Raw genomic sequence first — 15825 nt, 5'->3', positions numbered from 1 at the left:
TAGAGTACTTGTTCAGTCATTTTGCTGTGATAAATATATTGGGGTGGGGGGAGGGATAGCTCAGTGGTTTGAGCATTGGCCTGCTAAACCCAGGGTTGTGAGCTCCATCCTTGAGGGGGCCATTTAGGGGACTGGGGTAAAAATATGACTGGAGATGGGTCCCACTGTGAGCAGGGGGTTGGACTAGATGACCTCCTGAGGTCCCTTCCAACTCTGATATTCAATGATTTATAAAAATAGTAACTAAAACAATGAATTCACACTCCTGTGGCTCTTTTCACTCCTGAACCACAGGATCAACCCCACCCCACAATTAAACAGCTGTGGATGCCTGTGGTCATCCTGGTATGACCACTGGTGACCAAGGTATGGACCCCCCAATACTTCACCAGGACCACACCCCAGCATCCCTTAATAATTACTGCATAGGCACTTTTGTATGAGACAAGTAGCTCTTTGGCTGGGGAGTGATTTAGTTTTCTCAGTCAAACCTACTACACCAGGTTCTTCAGCCTTTGCCCTTTCTTGGAATAAACAGGTTTTTTTCTGCCCCCTCTCAGGGTTTGTGGTTAGCTTACATGCATGTCTCTGCCCTCCCCAAGCCTACTTCCATGCAGAGGTTTTATGCTGCTCCTTGCAGCTAGTCACATTCTTCCCTTCCCAGGCCTACCTTCTTCCCAATGGGTTTGCTACTTCTCACAGCTAGGCAGTTTATTCCTGCTCACCCTGGGCCTGCCCTCTTCCTGAAGGACTAGCAGGCAGTTTTTTCTCTTCTCATCCCCTCCAAACTGACTTAGGCCTCCTGTCTCCTCCCTAATTATACTCCCAAGCAGGTGGCACCTCCACCCCCTCATCAGGCCCCGAACTGGGTGCACCTGGTTAGTCATCAGGGTGGCTGAACTCACTTGATTTTAGGTTGTGATACCACCCTCTTCAGGGCCAGTGTAGAGAGCTCTTCCGCAGCCCACAAGGTGTGGTACTCTCCCCAGAGCAGCTCTGTACAGCAGTTACCTCACCCAGCCCTAGCTACTGACCGGATAATTTAATTGTATAGCCTGGGTTATTGTGTGGTAGATACTGGGCCTCAGAGAGTGATTTCTGTATTCGTTTTCATTACTCCACAGACTGTAGAACCATTCGGATCAACTAAAGGGTACTGGCTCATATGGGTGAAAAAGCTGTGCTGATACATTCAGTTGCATATCCTGTCTATGTTCCTGTTTGACTGTATTATGTGCAATAAAACAATTGATTTCATATCACTATTTTTGTTTAAAAAAAAAAACCCACCCCAAACCAAAACAGGCCAGCATTGTCTCTTTAGTGCAATGATGTGCCTTGTGAAAGTACAATCCAGCCAACCTACAGTGTCTTAATGCATCTCTCTCTCTCTATGGACTCACGGTAGTCCCAACTCCACTAAAGAGAGGCTATATTTTGTATTTATTTACCACTAGACAATACTTATTCCTTCCACTCGGCATGGCTCATGGTAGAATGGCTGCAGCTAAGGGGAGGGGACTTACAAGTGATTCAGTGGACAAACTGGTTTCTCTCTTCAACTTCACCCCCCACACTGAACACTATTACCCACTCTATAGTGGGATTTTTCTCTTATTGTTACCCACTGCTTTGCAAAGATCAGTTTCATCACTGTTATTCTTTCCTGTGTCCATCCATCGGTTTCTTTGCACTCAAATATATTTTAGAGTGGTGTGGTGGACGAAGCATAGAGCTAGAAACACCCAAACGCTAACCTCTGCTCTGCCATGATTTGCTGAGTTGCCAAGGGGCACATCAGTTTCCTCATCTGTACCATGGGAAAAGGGGGCTGTGGTGTGCACTAATGTAAGCAAAGCAATTGGAGTTCCTCAGATAGAAGGAACTATAGCTGTCCTTGTTAATAACATGTGAGACTCAACAAGCAATCCTTGTTAAGCTGTGTTATTATTCCGTTGCCTGTCGATCCAGTGTCATCAATTTCTAGTAAGGGCACCCAATCTGGTAGACAAAGCATTATTTAATTTCAAGACTTTATAAATATGTATTTACAAAAAGATATTAGTCCAAAGAGTTTAACAAATGTACAGCGCCGGAGTTTGAAGAGATTTTACAATTTCAATATATTGCTTTAGTATAGGAAGAAAAACATTGTTAATACAATCCCACAATTTAGAGCCAAAAAAAGACTATGCTTTTAAATTAAAAATACCCATCCAGGGTTATATTCTCCCCTCTGATGTAAAAGACCAATCCCGCTTCAACTGAGTTACAGGACAAGGGACAAGTGGTCCCCTCTCGACGTCGCTTTTCCAGCGAAACATGTCACCTTCCTCCATTTAACTGAACAACATAACCCGAAAGTCCATGAGCACACAGCAGATGCAGATTTCTTACCAACCCCAGTGAATCTGTTGGCGGGCACAACTTGAGGAGCAGTTATAGCATGAATTAATGTAACATAAACCTTTCTGCCAAATTGGCATTCAAGCATTAGGTTTTTAGACAGCTCCAGAATATGAATTATTCAGATTGCATGAATCCACCCTGCCAGCAACACAGTGAGTGAGAGGAAAGTGGCCAGTTGAAAGTTTGGAATCATACCTGAATTTTTAGTGAGGGCTGTTTTCAACTACTACTAATGTTGAGCTGCACTTTACTAGCAAGTGAGCCTGAGCATTTCTCTATGTGTGTGGAACACAGGGGTCACATATGCACACACATATACACAGAGAGAGAGAGTACCAGTGGGGGAGGATCAGCTGTCAGTTATCTCCACTAACAGCAGTGCCATCCTTTGCAGACAGACTGGCAGTCAATGCAGGTCTGCAATACACCATTTCCTGCACTGGCAAACTTACTGATGCATTTATCAGGCATCACCACCCCCATCTATCCCAGGGAGCCTCAGATACATCTACACTGTGCCCAAGGCGGTATTGTGGTCTGTTAAGACAGCATGAAGCACTTTGTTTTATTAGTGATGGCCAGGCAACAACCACTCACAGCTTCACTTTGCTGCTAGTATTTTGCACAGCTTCCCCTGAAACCCACTGCCCGCTCTCATGCTCTCTGTTCAGACACACACCACAGGGTAAGGGGGAATTCTACCCCACACTAAGGGTTTAGTTCCATGCCATCCTAGCTCCTGCCTTATTTGGGAAGCAAAACTTATATAAATTGAGCAAGGTGGAATCAAAGCTGCAGCATAACCTCTCAATCAGGTGGTAATCGGGCTGTCCAGAATATCAAAGTATCGTTCATAAGTAAAGTAACTGAGCTGCTTAGATGTCACTTTAAGATCCCACCCAAGCCAATGACAGAAGTCCCATGGAATTCAATGGGAACAGGTTCAGGACCAACATCTGCTAACAGGTCATCTTCTAGCTACATTCAATGTACAGAATAAGAGTGGGATTTAGACAGCAATTATCTCCAACAGCAGAATTACTTCTGCAGGTAGTAATTCTGCAGGGTGAATTGCTATTTGATGCAATTGCTGGAAGGACGGGGGAGTTCTTGAATGATATAAAACCTGCCTCATTTACATTTTTCACACTGACAAATTATGAGGAAGGATGCCCAGTAGTTTTATCTCTTACTTCACCCCAGACTGTTTAGTTCCCATTTAGGCTCCAGATCTATGATTTTCTTTTAATTAAAAGATTAGGTGAATTACCTCAAGTGCCTTAACCAAACAAATTATTAGAAGAGCTCTGAAATGCAAACGGTTGCAGAAAAACTGAGAGGAATTTGCTATGAGAGTTGACCTGAAGTCTTGCAAGATTTAATTTAAAAAAAAAATCCACACACAGTTTATGTAGCTCCTAAACTCATGGTCAGAAAACATTTACTGTTGTTCACCAGTATAAATCCAATCCAATTTTGGATCAGTCTTCAGGATTCGGCTTGGTCATCTTTAACCACTGTCTGTGGAAGAAAGAAAAGGGGTATTACTTCAGAACTAAGCTAATCACAGCTGGACTCCTAGGGCAAATGCTTCAGAAAGATGGCCTGTGCCTTCTTGGATAGGAAACCCTTGACAAATCAAAGAGGTTGACTAAATTTGAGCCTAAAAACTGAGTTAGGCTATGTCTTCACTGCAAAATGAGGTGTGTTTTTATACTGAGTCAGCTATTTCAGTGTAAAATCCTAGTGAAGATAAGGCACGGGTAGTTTTTACCTTGATGCAACTAGTAAACCCCAGGTGAGGGGGTAGATTGTTGACAATGGTGTGCTACAGATGGAACTTAGACCCAAGTATACCACAGAGCATCACGCTAATTCATCAGGACATCAGGCTGCCAAGAGAGCAAAGTACCAATACCCATGCTGGGAACTCCTAATTAGGAGTTCTTCCACCCCTCACCCCATACCCTCTTTAGGCCCAGGCAGGGGAGGAAGTTTGTGGACAGAAACACAGATATGGTATGTGAGAAACAGCCTTCCTCCACTCCTGCAGCAATAGATTTGCAATGAAACCATCACTTTTTACACTGTTCACAAGCCCAGCAAATTGTAAAACTATCATACAATTATTGAACAGTACAAGTTTTTCTACGTGCAGCAATAAAGACAATAAAACTCAGCCCAGTTAGCTTGGTCTTGCTATGGCACTGCCAGCTGAAAGCTACTGGGCTAAAGAAGACTGCTCCAAAGTAACTTGGTTAATGAGCCAAGTCTCAGTGTCCCATGTGCCCTATTTAAACACATGCTGAGAAGGGACATTTAGGCTTCACTCAGTAACCTTTGGGATCCTCACCTGCCGCAAGAACTGTCTTCCAAGATAGGAGGTAGCCATGCTGGTTAAATTTGTTCTTCTGCCCACTTTACACTTGATATAACCATACAGGTTGGCCCCCTGTAGAACCACTCCCATTGTAACCACTGCCTGTGACACAGGAGGAAAAACACAAGGAACAGGAGTTTATTGTCCAGTTCTCTAAAGTCAGAGGTGACAAATCTGTCCAAGTATTTAATGCACCCAGTCACTATAGGATTGAGGTGCTAAACTCACCAGCCATTTCACTTTGAATGAGAACAGGGCACTGAAGGCAAATATCACCCAGATGACAGGACAGGTAACTAGTCCTAACCAGAAGATGCGGGACTCAGCTTCAGATGAAACTTTTTTCCCTTGAGCCGATGCCTGGAAATGGAAGGAAGCAAAAACTGAGCAGTCTGTTTCCTTGTACAGCTCACAGTATCATTAAACACAACCCAGAACCAACATCCCACAAGTGTTTGCATCCATACTGCAGCGCACAAGTGACTGCTAAGATGCACTCCTAAGGCACGTGGGGAGCTTTCTAGCCCTCTTGGTGCTGTGGAAACATGGCTTTTTTTTTTTTTTTTAAAAAGGACTTTTCCTGTCAGTTTTCTGGCTGAAATGAAAAGTGGAATACGCCCCTTGATATTTTTACGGACCGAATAAGGGACATTTTTGAACTATTAATGTAACACCCCAAGTTCCGGATAACATCAGCCACCAGAAGAGCGTACCAGCGGCCCATCATCACATGCCCTAGTGTACAGTGTCTCTATCACAAACCAAGGGGGTGGGAGGGAACAAGTGATACATCTTATTACTGTTAGGAAGCTGGTGTTGCCATAGCCAGCAAAACTTCCCCTCAAAACAATCATCAGCTAACTGGACTGGCGCATCTTTATTAACACTTAGCACATGCTTATTAAAAAGTCCCTTGTAGTGTATTGCACTGTATAATTATCCAGCACGAGACAGGCCAAGACATACCGCAGAGCCTTTGGTATATTTCAAAGCACTGTATAAGCAACTCTGTCTAGCTGCTCCCAATAGATGCAAAATTAAATCCTTACGCCCTTGGTAAGTAGGCCAATGTAAGTAGGTACAAACAAAGGGGACAGTGCTGATTCATACAGACTTACTATGTTTATATGTTTTCATACTAGTTCCTAGTATTACTGAGCCTGAGGTCATGTCCACTAGATGTGGAAAGAATCGAGCCTGTGAGCACAAGCTCTCAAGCAAGCATCCATTCCCTATTTATATATTTCCCCCCAAGACAATATTAACCCAATATAGCTTTGGAGGTTCAGACAACTCAACTGAACTGCAAGTATTCTATTTATTTTCCTCTGCTCTAGTTTCTCTAAACTAGTTTGATCTGGCGAAAGAGTGGTCCAGTGGTTAAGGTGTTAGTCAAGGATTTAAAAGACCTGGGTTCAAATTCCTGCTCAACCACAGAATTCCTGTGTGCCCTTGGGCAAGTCACTTAGTCTCTCTGGGCCTCGGTTCCCCATCTGTACAATGGGGATAACAGCCTTCCCTGCCCCACCAGGGAGTTGTGACAATAAATACATTGAAGATGGTGAGGTGCTCAGACACTACGGTGATTGGGGCCATATAAACATTTAAGATTAACAGACGGATCGTTTAAGAACGTAAGAATGGCCACACTGGGTCAGATAAAAAGGTCCATCTAGCCCAGTGTCCTGTCTTCTGACAGTGACCAATGCCAGGTGCCCCAGAGGGAATGACCAGATCAGGTAATCATCAAGTGATCCATTCCCAGCTTCTGGAAAACAAAGGCTAGGGACTGATGAAACGTTATGAGAGTTAAAACATTTAATATCAGAAGTCTTACATTGACTTCACACAGTGAAATGGTCTCTGCTCTTGGGATCCCACAAATGAAAGCTGGGGGCATGGCTGGACTCTAGCTCTCCACAATGACCTGTTTCACGTTTACACCAAAAGAGATACAGAGCCTCTAGGTCACTGGCTCCATATCAGATCAGGATAGTGACTGAGAACCATTCAGAGTGGCTGAGGGTTAACAACATTTGATGGCCATGCACTATCCTGTATGAAACAAGCTGGTGCTTTCAGCCCGTGACTAGTGCCAAATGTCCACCTCACAAAATCCATCTCTCACAAATGTTATTCCTTGGTACATGGAGATTTTACCAAACTGCAGCAGTTAAAACACAAACATTAAACATTTACCTTCCTGGCTTCAAACACCCAGTGACTCTTGCCATCATCATCCACCTGGTTCCACCAGCGAAGGCCGACCATCAGCCGGCCCGTAACATTCTGGAGAGGGTTAAATATAGGAGGAAATGGGGTTCAGAGAGATTTTAGCCCTATACCACCAACCAAAGAAATCCTTCCTGTACCTTGCCCATGAAATACCAGAATGAACATTCAAAACCAATTCTTCCCATGTCTTCTAAACTCCTAATGTCTTCAATTGCTACGGCAACCTCAACAACCAATGCCACCACTTATTATATCAATTGCTACCAGACCATATTCCTTAAACTGTATTATAAGTGATGCTGGTAGTTACCGGCATGGCTTATATTTAAGGCTGCCTAACAGTTCCCATTATAAGACGAGGAGGAGGACATACACTGGAATTTGTAAGACTTTGAGATATGGGCCTCACCTGTCAAAAAAGTCACCAGCTGTCACTGTTTGAACTGAAATTTTCCAAGTCAGTAGTCTGCCTCAGGGTGGGAAGACTGGGGCTTGCTGGGTATCAGTGGGATGAGTGGGGAAGTTTGGGACAAGTAGCCTCGGAAGTGGACTGGGGATGGGAAAGACTGAGACAAAGAGCCTGGAATGAGGATTTAGGATCACAAATTCTTGTAATTTAAGACTGTATCATAATTCACACATACTGTACAAGGGGTTAAACTAAGATTGCACAGGCAACCTTAACTCTAGCATCTCCTAACTTCTGAGAGTGCTTGAGACTGTCATCTTAACGTTCTTTTAATGTAGAGTTTATGTGTAATGCCACGTGCTGTAGGCTTGCACTACGGATTCTAACTGGACTCTAAAGGTAGCTTCTCGGTATCCTTATTCTGTCCAAGGCATTAGCAGAGCTCCATTGGGGCATGCTGTTGGGGAAGATCCTGTTGTTTCAATATTAACACTTCCAGTAATAAGGTAACTCATCAGTCTGATGGGCAAGGCTACAAAGTCACCATATACATAACTCTGCTAAGAGTGATGAGCAGAAGCAGCTTTAAAGAGAAAGCAGTTTATTAGTACCACCAAGCAGCAGAACTGTGCACTCCTGTTTTAGAGCCCAATAATGAATTTGTATTAGGTGTGTGTTAATAATAAACAACATGCCAGGGCAAGCCACAGCAACAGCCTGGTAGCTTCTCTTGAGGTGGGAACTGAGAATGCCTTTGTCAAATGCTAGTGCAGTAAAGCAAGGCAACTTCATTAGAGGGTAATGGAGTGGAAAGCCAAGTTCCTAACAGTATTGGGGTAGTACTTTATTCTTGAATTTGGTGATCTCAATAAGCAGAGCCAAGTATAATGCAAGTAGGCATTGTTTAGGCTCTCTCGTGGCCATGCCAATGTATTTTCTAGCATCTTCAGCCCAACAACAATTAATTTCAATAATATTAAGATAAAAACTGTGGGTTGGGGTTTTCTGGCAAGTCTTGAATCTGAAGGAGACATAATTTCTGTTTATGAAGCCTATAGTGCATTGCGTGAATCAAATGAAAGTCTGAGATTAACCCCTATCCCTATCCACCCCTCCAAAATAAATAAGAGAGAGACAGAATTTGAGATTCAGAGATTCCCAGAATTTCTAAAGTTCTTAAAGAAATTGTAATGTTTCATATCTTGCAGGATCTAAAAGAGCTGACTTTATTTTTGAACAAAGCCAAACATATTCAGACAGTTTGACCTGGCCTGTTGCTCTCTTGAAAGAATATTTTAAAGTGATAAAAGGGGACTTACCTTTACTGCCCAAAAGTCACACGACAGGAGCAGGATAATTGACACCATGCATGCAATAAAGCTGCTGCTGATCAGTTCACAGAGAAGATAGACAACTATTGCACTGACTCGGAAGAACAAGTGGAAAAATGATGCCACTGGGTGCCTGTAAATGATACATCAGAAATACAATTCAGTCATAGGTCTCCGAAACAAGAAAGAAGCCACTTGGTAAAGAGCTGACGTGTTCTCTCAAGGCGGAAGAGGATTTTTTTCCATCTGCACAGCCTAGGAGGGCAAATGCCTTTAAATGGGACCGGTTTGCAGAGCATGCTGACAATAGTGAGAAAGATGAGCGTCGCAGCGCTAGTATGCATCATTCTATATAGCATAACAAAGTCCTCTAGGACAGGGGTTCTCAACCTTTTTCTTTCTGAGACCCCTCCCAACATGCTATCAAAATTCCATGGCCCAGCTGTGCCACAACTGTTTTTCTGCATATAAAAGCCAGGGCGGGCATTAAGGGGTAGCAAGCAGGGCAACTGCCCGGGACCCCACACCACAGGGGAGACCACAAAGCTAAGTTGCTCAGACTTTGGCTTCAGCCCCGGGTGATGGGGCTCGGAGCTCCTGGCTGCAGACCTGCACAGTGGGGCTTTGGCTTTCTGCCCTGGACCCTAGCAAGTCTAACACTGGCCATGCTTGGAAGACCCCCTGAAACCTGCTCACAGCTCCCCCAGGGGGCGCCAGGCTCCTGGTTGAGAACCACTGCTCTAGGAGATAACTACACAGACTTGTCCTGCCTGTGGCCATTGTTCAAAGTGCATGCAGGATTTGAGGTGGGAGAGAAGAAGGGAGCAGGGAAGCCCTTCAGAAGTTCTCAGTATGTAGCAGTTTTTGAACAGTAACATTAAGACAGACACTTATTGAGATGAATGGAAGCAGATCGCATCTCTCTATAGGGAAATGCTGCTCTTTTCTCAGTCTGCTCTGATGCATTTTCATTTCAAAGAGGCTTTACTCTACAGGAGCTCCCTGTGTATGGCTTTACAGCGCATTTGGGGGTAAAGCAGGAGTGAGGCTGCTGGATCAGCCACTATGATATGGCATGCAAGGGGAGAAGGGAAACAGAACAGAGGCTATTCCAGACATGAGACTGGAGAAATGCTCATGGAGTGGTCTAGAAAGAAGGATTCCTCCCTCTATGTCCTGAAAAACTCCCTATTACACAAGACGCAGCGCACTGGAGCCAGGGTTTTGGCCAGTTCACACCTCTTATTGTTTCAGACTGTCTTCCTGAGTCCACACACAGACAACACAACATAGGGACCATCGCGACCATAAAAACATGGACTTTTTTTAATGGAAGATTAAATTCTTCAGCAATTCGTGAGTAAGCCTCCTACCCTCCCCATTTGCCAGGAAACATTTCTCTAAAACATGACATTCACTTCTAAGAGAGACACTCATTGCTCTTGCACCAAAAAGTAGACACAAAACAAACAAGAACAAACACGCCAGTCCTACTTCTGCCACATTTCTGGGTGGAACCCATGAAGGAACAATTTCTACTGACCACAGACCTTATCTTTGACTTTTTTGATCTCGTGGATACTTCTTCATCTGCGTCAAACAGTGACACATCTTCAGTGTCATCATTACTGTCCTAAAGTGGCAGACAGATACAAAATGTTACAAGAGAAGTAATTGATACAGTATTTTCAGATGCAAAAGGGGGATGGTTTTGATTATCCAGAATTATTCTGATGACACCTTAAGGTCAAAGAACTTGGAAATTAACCAAATGCAAGAGAAATTACACCCCCCCCAAACTGTTTTAAACACTGTCTCCTTCATCTTGCATCACATGAAGACCATCTTAAACACATGCTTTGAGTCCTAAGGGCCCTTTTGCAAACAGTAGGGTAATCTCAGGTCTTAATATAAGCCCTTTATGCACACAGCCTCAGTCCTTTTGAGCATTTCTGGACTTCTTGTTTATTTTCAGAGGCATAAACGTCGGCTTGTCCATGTTATATTAGGGTTCCACAGAGGACATAAATAGTGAAATTAGGGGCTGTCTATTTCTCAGAAGTTGGAAGTTACTTGTCTAAAGTCTGATTTACACATACTTTTTGCATTGGTATAACTATTTCAGTTAAGAGTGTGATTTTTTTTTTACCAAAATAGTTATAAGGGTACAACCCCTAGTGTGGACAGTTATGCCAGTATAAAGGGGCCTTTGCTGATATAGCTTATTCTCCTTTCCATGTGAGGATAAGCTATACTCATGTAAACACCTTTATACCAGTTTAACTGCATCCACATTAAGCGGGTTGTATCACTTAAACTACATAGAGATAGTTAAAGCAGTACAATTTTTATTTGTAGACAAGCCCTCAGATATCTCCAGTGAGGTACATTTTCCTTTCAATGGGCACACTTAACTGACATTAACACTAAATCAGGTGTTTGCGTGACAGGGTAGCATTTTAAAAAAAAAATGGCACATCTTTATCACAGAGTTTACAAAACTAAGATAGAGGATCTTCTGCCTTCACTGTACAGCAGATCCTTTCTGTAAGGCCTGCCCAAGTCCAAGCTCTTTGGAGTCACTCGCAGCAGACAAAGAAAATCACATCATGCATTCTTCAAAATCCTTCTGGCTTCCCATTCAATTCAGGAATCTGCTCAAATTTGCCCTAACTGTTTTTACGACTCTTACCATGCCACACAATGGACCTACCTCAGCCCAATACACAGGCCATGGGCCAAATTCAGTGTTGATGTAATGCAGTGTTACAAACTAGTCTTTATTGAGAGATCTCAGGCTTTCGCACAACTAAGCTTTTTTCAAAGTTCCATGTATTTGTCTGCATTGGCTTTATGAATTTATATTAAACTTGAGTTATGCTTGTAAGTTCACCTCCCTGAATGTCTGATCCCAGATGTTTGGCTTTTTTTAAATTATTTGATGAACACTATACAATACAATGGCACACGTCTGCCCTGATTTTGCAAACAATCAAACAACTGATTAAGTATATGAGTAGTCCCAGGGACTACTCACACGCTTAAAATTAAGCATGAGATTAAGCATTTGCAGGATAAAAAAAAATAATCTGGTAATTTTTTATGTGCGTCATTTTCAAAATTTGGCATAATTCTTTGGCATCTACAAATATATCACATCACTGTTAAGACACCATTCCTATATGAGTTTCTATAAGTCTGCAAGAGGTTTAATAATGAAAAGCATTCATGTCTTTGTTCTTTGCATTTACTTAACTCAATGAAATCCAGATCCCTGACTAGGGCCTACTGATGCTACCACAATATAAATCCTAATTAAGCAGTAATTGGCAAATGGTTTAGTTAAGACAGGGATCAGCAACCTTTGGCACGCAGCCCACCAAGGTAAGCTCCCTGGCGGGCCGATTTGTTTACCTACCGCATCCGCAGGTTCGGCCAATCGCAGCTCCCACTGGCTGCGGTTCGCCTCTCCAGGCCAATGGGGGCTGTGGGAAGCAGCGGCCAGCACATCCCTTGGTCCGCACTACTTCCCGCAGCCCCCATTGGCCTGGAACAGGGAACCACAGCCAGTGGGAGCTGCGATCATCCAAACCTGCAGATGCAGCAGGTAAACAAAACGGCCCGACCCACCAAGGAGCTTACCCTGGCAGGCCGCAGACCAAAGGCTGCCGATCCCTGAGTTAAGATTTCCAGTTACTAGAGTTTATCCATGTGCATTTATTTTCAGGTCAATTATTGCTTATTTTTAGCAAAAATATTTTGGCATTTTAAATTGTTTCACCTAAAGTATTGTTTTAAAAAAAGGGCTCCTAACAAGCCCCCTACCTCCAAGCAGCAGTAGATCCCTGGTATTCATATCTTAACCTGCCCTTCCCCCAGTCTCCTAGTAATTCTTTTGCTATGCTCCCACACTCTGAAATAACTGCTCTGACCCCATCACCGTCTGTCCAGAACCCCTTCCATCCTGATCCCTGCCCTCCGACCCCAGCTCGCCACCTGCCCTGAACCCCCTTCCATCCTGACCTCCGACCCCAGCTCGCCGCCTGTCCTGAACCCCCTTCCACCCTGACCCCTGCCCTCCGACCCCAGCTCGCCACCTGCCCTGAACCCCCTTCCACCCTGATCCCTGCCCTCCGACCCCAGCTCGCCACCTGCCCTGAACCCCCTTCCACCCTGACCCTTGCCCCCAGCTCGCCGCCTGCCCTGAACCCCCTTCCATCCTGACCTCCGACCCCAGCTCGCCGCCTGCCCTGAACCCCCTTCCACCCTGACCCCTGCCCTCCGACCCCAGCTCGCCACCTGCCCTGAACCCCCTTCCACCCTGATCCCTGCCCGCCGACCCCAGCTCGCCACCTGCCCTGAACCCCCTTCCACCCTGACTCTTGCCCCCAGCTCGCTGCCTGCCCTGAACCCCCTTCCATCCTGACCTCCGACCCCAGCTCGCCGCCTGCCCTGAACCCCCTTCCACCCTGACCCCTGCCCGCCGAACCCAGCTCGCCGCTTGCCCTGAACCCCCTTCCACCCGCCAGCTCTGCTCACCCTCCCGTGGTGGCCTCTGAGCCCAGCTCTGAGCCAGGAACCCTCCTCCTACCTCTTCAATCACCGACCCCTGACCCTTGGCCTCTGACCCTTTGCCCCTCCCCGCGCCAGGCCGCTGCCAGCGAAGACCGCGGGGTAACCCCACTAACCCCGGGCTCCTCGGGACCCTCCTCACCTGCCGTAGCATCGTTGGAGCCGCCTCACTTCCGCCTCCTGCCACGTCACCGCCCGGGGCCAATCCCTCACGTGAGCCCCGCCCGTCCCGTGTCGTCATCACACCGCGCCAGGTGGGCGCACGAACAGCGCGTAAGCGACAGGCCCTGGCCGCGGAGATGAGAGCGGCTGGTTGCCCCGGCGGCGCGGGCTCTCGGCCGGACCCCGTGTAGGCCCCAGCGGCTCCTCAGGGCCTCCCCTGGCGCTGGGGCACTGCAAGGCCGCCCCCGCCCCCAGCTCGTCGTGGCGTGGCCGGGCCGGCGCCTGTCGGCTGGAAGGTCCCCAGGGCAGCCCCCACCCCCGCGTTAGGGGATCGGAGCCGGGCGGTTTTCCCCGCGGCGCGTCGCCCCGGGTAACTGCATGGCTGGGGGGGCCTCGTGCACCAGCCCACACTGGGGCTGGCGAGGTGCCATGTGCCAGGGAGCTGTAGTGCTGCCAGCCCAGCACCACGCGTCTCCACTGCAAACCCTGCAGCGCCCAGCGTAGACACGTGCTGCAGCCGGTTAATAAAGCCTCTCCGAAAGGCAGCAGCTAGGTCAAGGGGAGAATTCTTCCAATGGCCTGTCTGCATTACAGGGGGTGGTTAGGTTGACTTAACTATGCCTCCCACAGGGCGTGAAACTTTTAACAGATCTGAGCAATGGATCCAGGGTGACCTAAGTTTTAGGTGCAGACCAGTCCTGAGGTAGGGATTTGTAGCAATGTAGTGACACTACTGTGAATTCCCTTTACATGTGTTGCTTTCTCTTTACTGTTCAGAAAGATGCATTCTTTAACTCAAGGTAACTAATGCATGAGAGCTATCTTGACTTAAAAACACAGTCATGATGAGACAAGGCACTTTAGATTGATCATGGGTACACTAGGTGAGGCCAACCCCAGATGGACCTGTCTAGTTGACTAAAATGCCTTGACTTCACTGTATTCTTATCCCTTGGGATTGTTCATGTGCATTAGTAAACCTGAGGTAAAAATCACACCTTTTTCAGCAGCAAAGACAAGGCCTTAGAAAGGGCTCTGCAGTTACAACTACTGCTAAGTCAGCCCTGTTCCTAGTTTTGGCACACCAAGATCCAAATTGTGATGTTTGGTCCTCAATGTTTCCAACTGCTCAACAGCATTAAAAGATACTAAAAGTATGTTCAGCATTTTCCAGTTCTTTCCTTTCCACATGAGCAATTGCTTTAGTTGTCAGAATATGTTTTTCAGTCACCACCTGAAGCAGAGTGGCTTATTACTATTACTGATGGCTCCTACTGTTCCAGATACAGATATCTCTCTATCTTATTAATTGTTTGGTTTGTTTGGGAGTCACAAAAGATTGTGGAAAGAAAACAAAATTATAAAGTTACTTTAGAAAGCAGAAACTACTTTTTTTCCATCCTGTAAGTCATCATAATTTTAGTATAGCACAATGCCTATTACAGACCTTACCTGGTACAGAAGGTTTATGAAGACAGTCAATTTTTAAAATCACCAATTTTAAAAACATTTTTTCTGCTTTTCATTGTTTGTGAATCTTTGCAGAATAACTGTAGGTGACATCCCTTTATTCTGCATATGTGAAGTCAAAGTTAGTTTTACTGCAGCGGGAGTAGTATGGGGGCTTAATTATTTTGTCAAGTGTAAGAAAAAACACTTAAGGCTTATTCCTCACCATCTCTCCAACCTGGAGGTCTGTGTGGGTAAGAATGAGTTTGCTCAGCTCTTGTATAATATGTAGAATCAGTAATGATTTAATTTTTTTTAAATGAGTAGTTCAAAACCAGTGAAAGAATCAAGAAGTATTTTTATCTTGCAAAGTTTTACTCTTGTTTATTCCCAACAGTGTCAGCTTTCTACTAATTTGTACTTGCCCCATAGTGAATGGAACTTCTGGGAATGAGTCTGAACATCTATAGCAATATTTCCTATTATCTCTATAAATAAATACTTAAAGCACGTAACTGCTTGGCTCAAGCATCCAAATGCTAGTGAAAATGCAGACAATGAGTGGAGAAGAGGCCTGGGAGGAGATGAGAACCCACATTCCCTTTGACATGACTCAGAGTTATGGGTGGGCAGCACCTGTCTGGATCAGGCCAAACATGTGGTAATAAAGCGCACTTCACAAACAAGGACCTTGATCCTGCAGACTTGTACGCTCCAGAGCAATAATGGAGACCCAAACTACAGCACTGTGCTAGTGTATGAAAACCAGAATGTGAAACTGACTACCAAACAACTTAATTACCACATCCAAAATAAGTGAAATGCAAACAAAAATGAAATGTAGATCTTAAATTTTTAAAAATTAATAATCTCAGGTC

The 15825-nt window shown here is 45.1% G+C and overlaps 1 protein-coding gene and 1 long non-coding RNA gene across 4 annotated transcripts in view; one reads left to right on the top strand and one right to left on the bottom strand.

The window, feature by feature from the left end:
* Nucleotides 1–2105: 2105 nt before the first annotated feature.
* On the bottom strand, nucleotides 2106–13564 carry LOC123345611 (Golgi apparatus membrane protein TVP23 homolog B-like). Its single transcript, XM_044982599.1, has 7 exons — nucleotides 13479–13564; nucleotides 10315–10397; nucleotides 8753–8897; nucleotides 6989–7078; nucleotides 5018–5149; nucleotides 4763–4891; nucleotides 2106–3930 (listed from the first exon to the last, which is right to left on the bottom strand). The coding sequence occupies exons 1-7, from the start codon at nucleotides 13488–13490 to the stop codon at nucleotides 3898–3900; spliced, it is 624 nt and encodes a 207-aa protein (XP_044838534.1). The 5' UTR covers nucleotides 13491–13564; the 3' UTR covers nucleotides 2106–3897.
* Nucleotides 13467–15825, top strand: part of LOC123345612 — a 16428-nt gene continuing 14069 nt past the window's right edge. The window contains exon 1 of one of the 3 annotated variants that reach the window (XR_006572823.1): nucleotides 13467–13609. This is a non-coding gene — a long non-coding RNA (uncharacterized LOC123345612). The other 2 variants (XR_006572822.1, XR_006572824.1) reach the window with 2 other exon arrangements.

The sequence above is a fragment of the Mauremys mutica genome, chromosome 12 (assembly GCF_020497125.1).
Source record: "Mauremys mutica isolate MM-2020 ecotype Southern chromosome 12, ASM2049712v1, whole genome shotgun sequence".
NCBI lineage: Eukaryota > Metazoa > Chordata > Testudines > Geoemydidae > Mauremys > Mauremys mutica.
This window is presented reverse-complemented; position numbering and strand designations above follow the sequence as displayed.

Excerpts from the sequence above, each read along its gene's own strand:
- LOC123345611 (XM_044982599.1), bottom strand. Across the intron at positions 8,898-10,314 it reads TCAAAAAAGTCAAAGATAAG|GCACCCAGTGGCATCATTTT; the intron begins GTCTGTGGTCAG and ends TATCATTTACAG. Across the intron at positions 5,150-6,988 it reads GGGTGTTTGAAGCCAGGAAG|GCATCGGCTCAAGGGAAAAA; the intron begins GTAAATGTTTAA and ends TTCCATTTCCAG.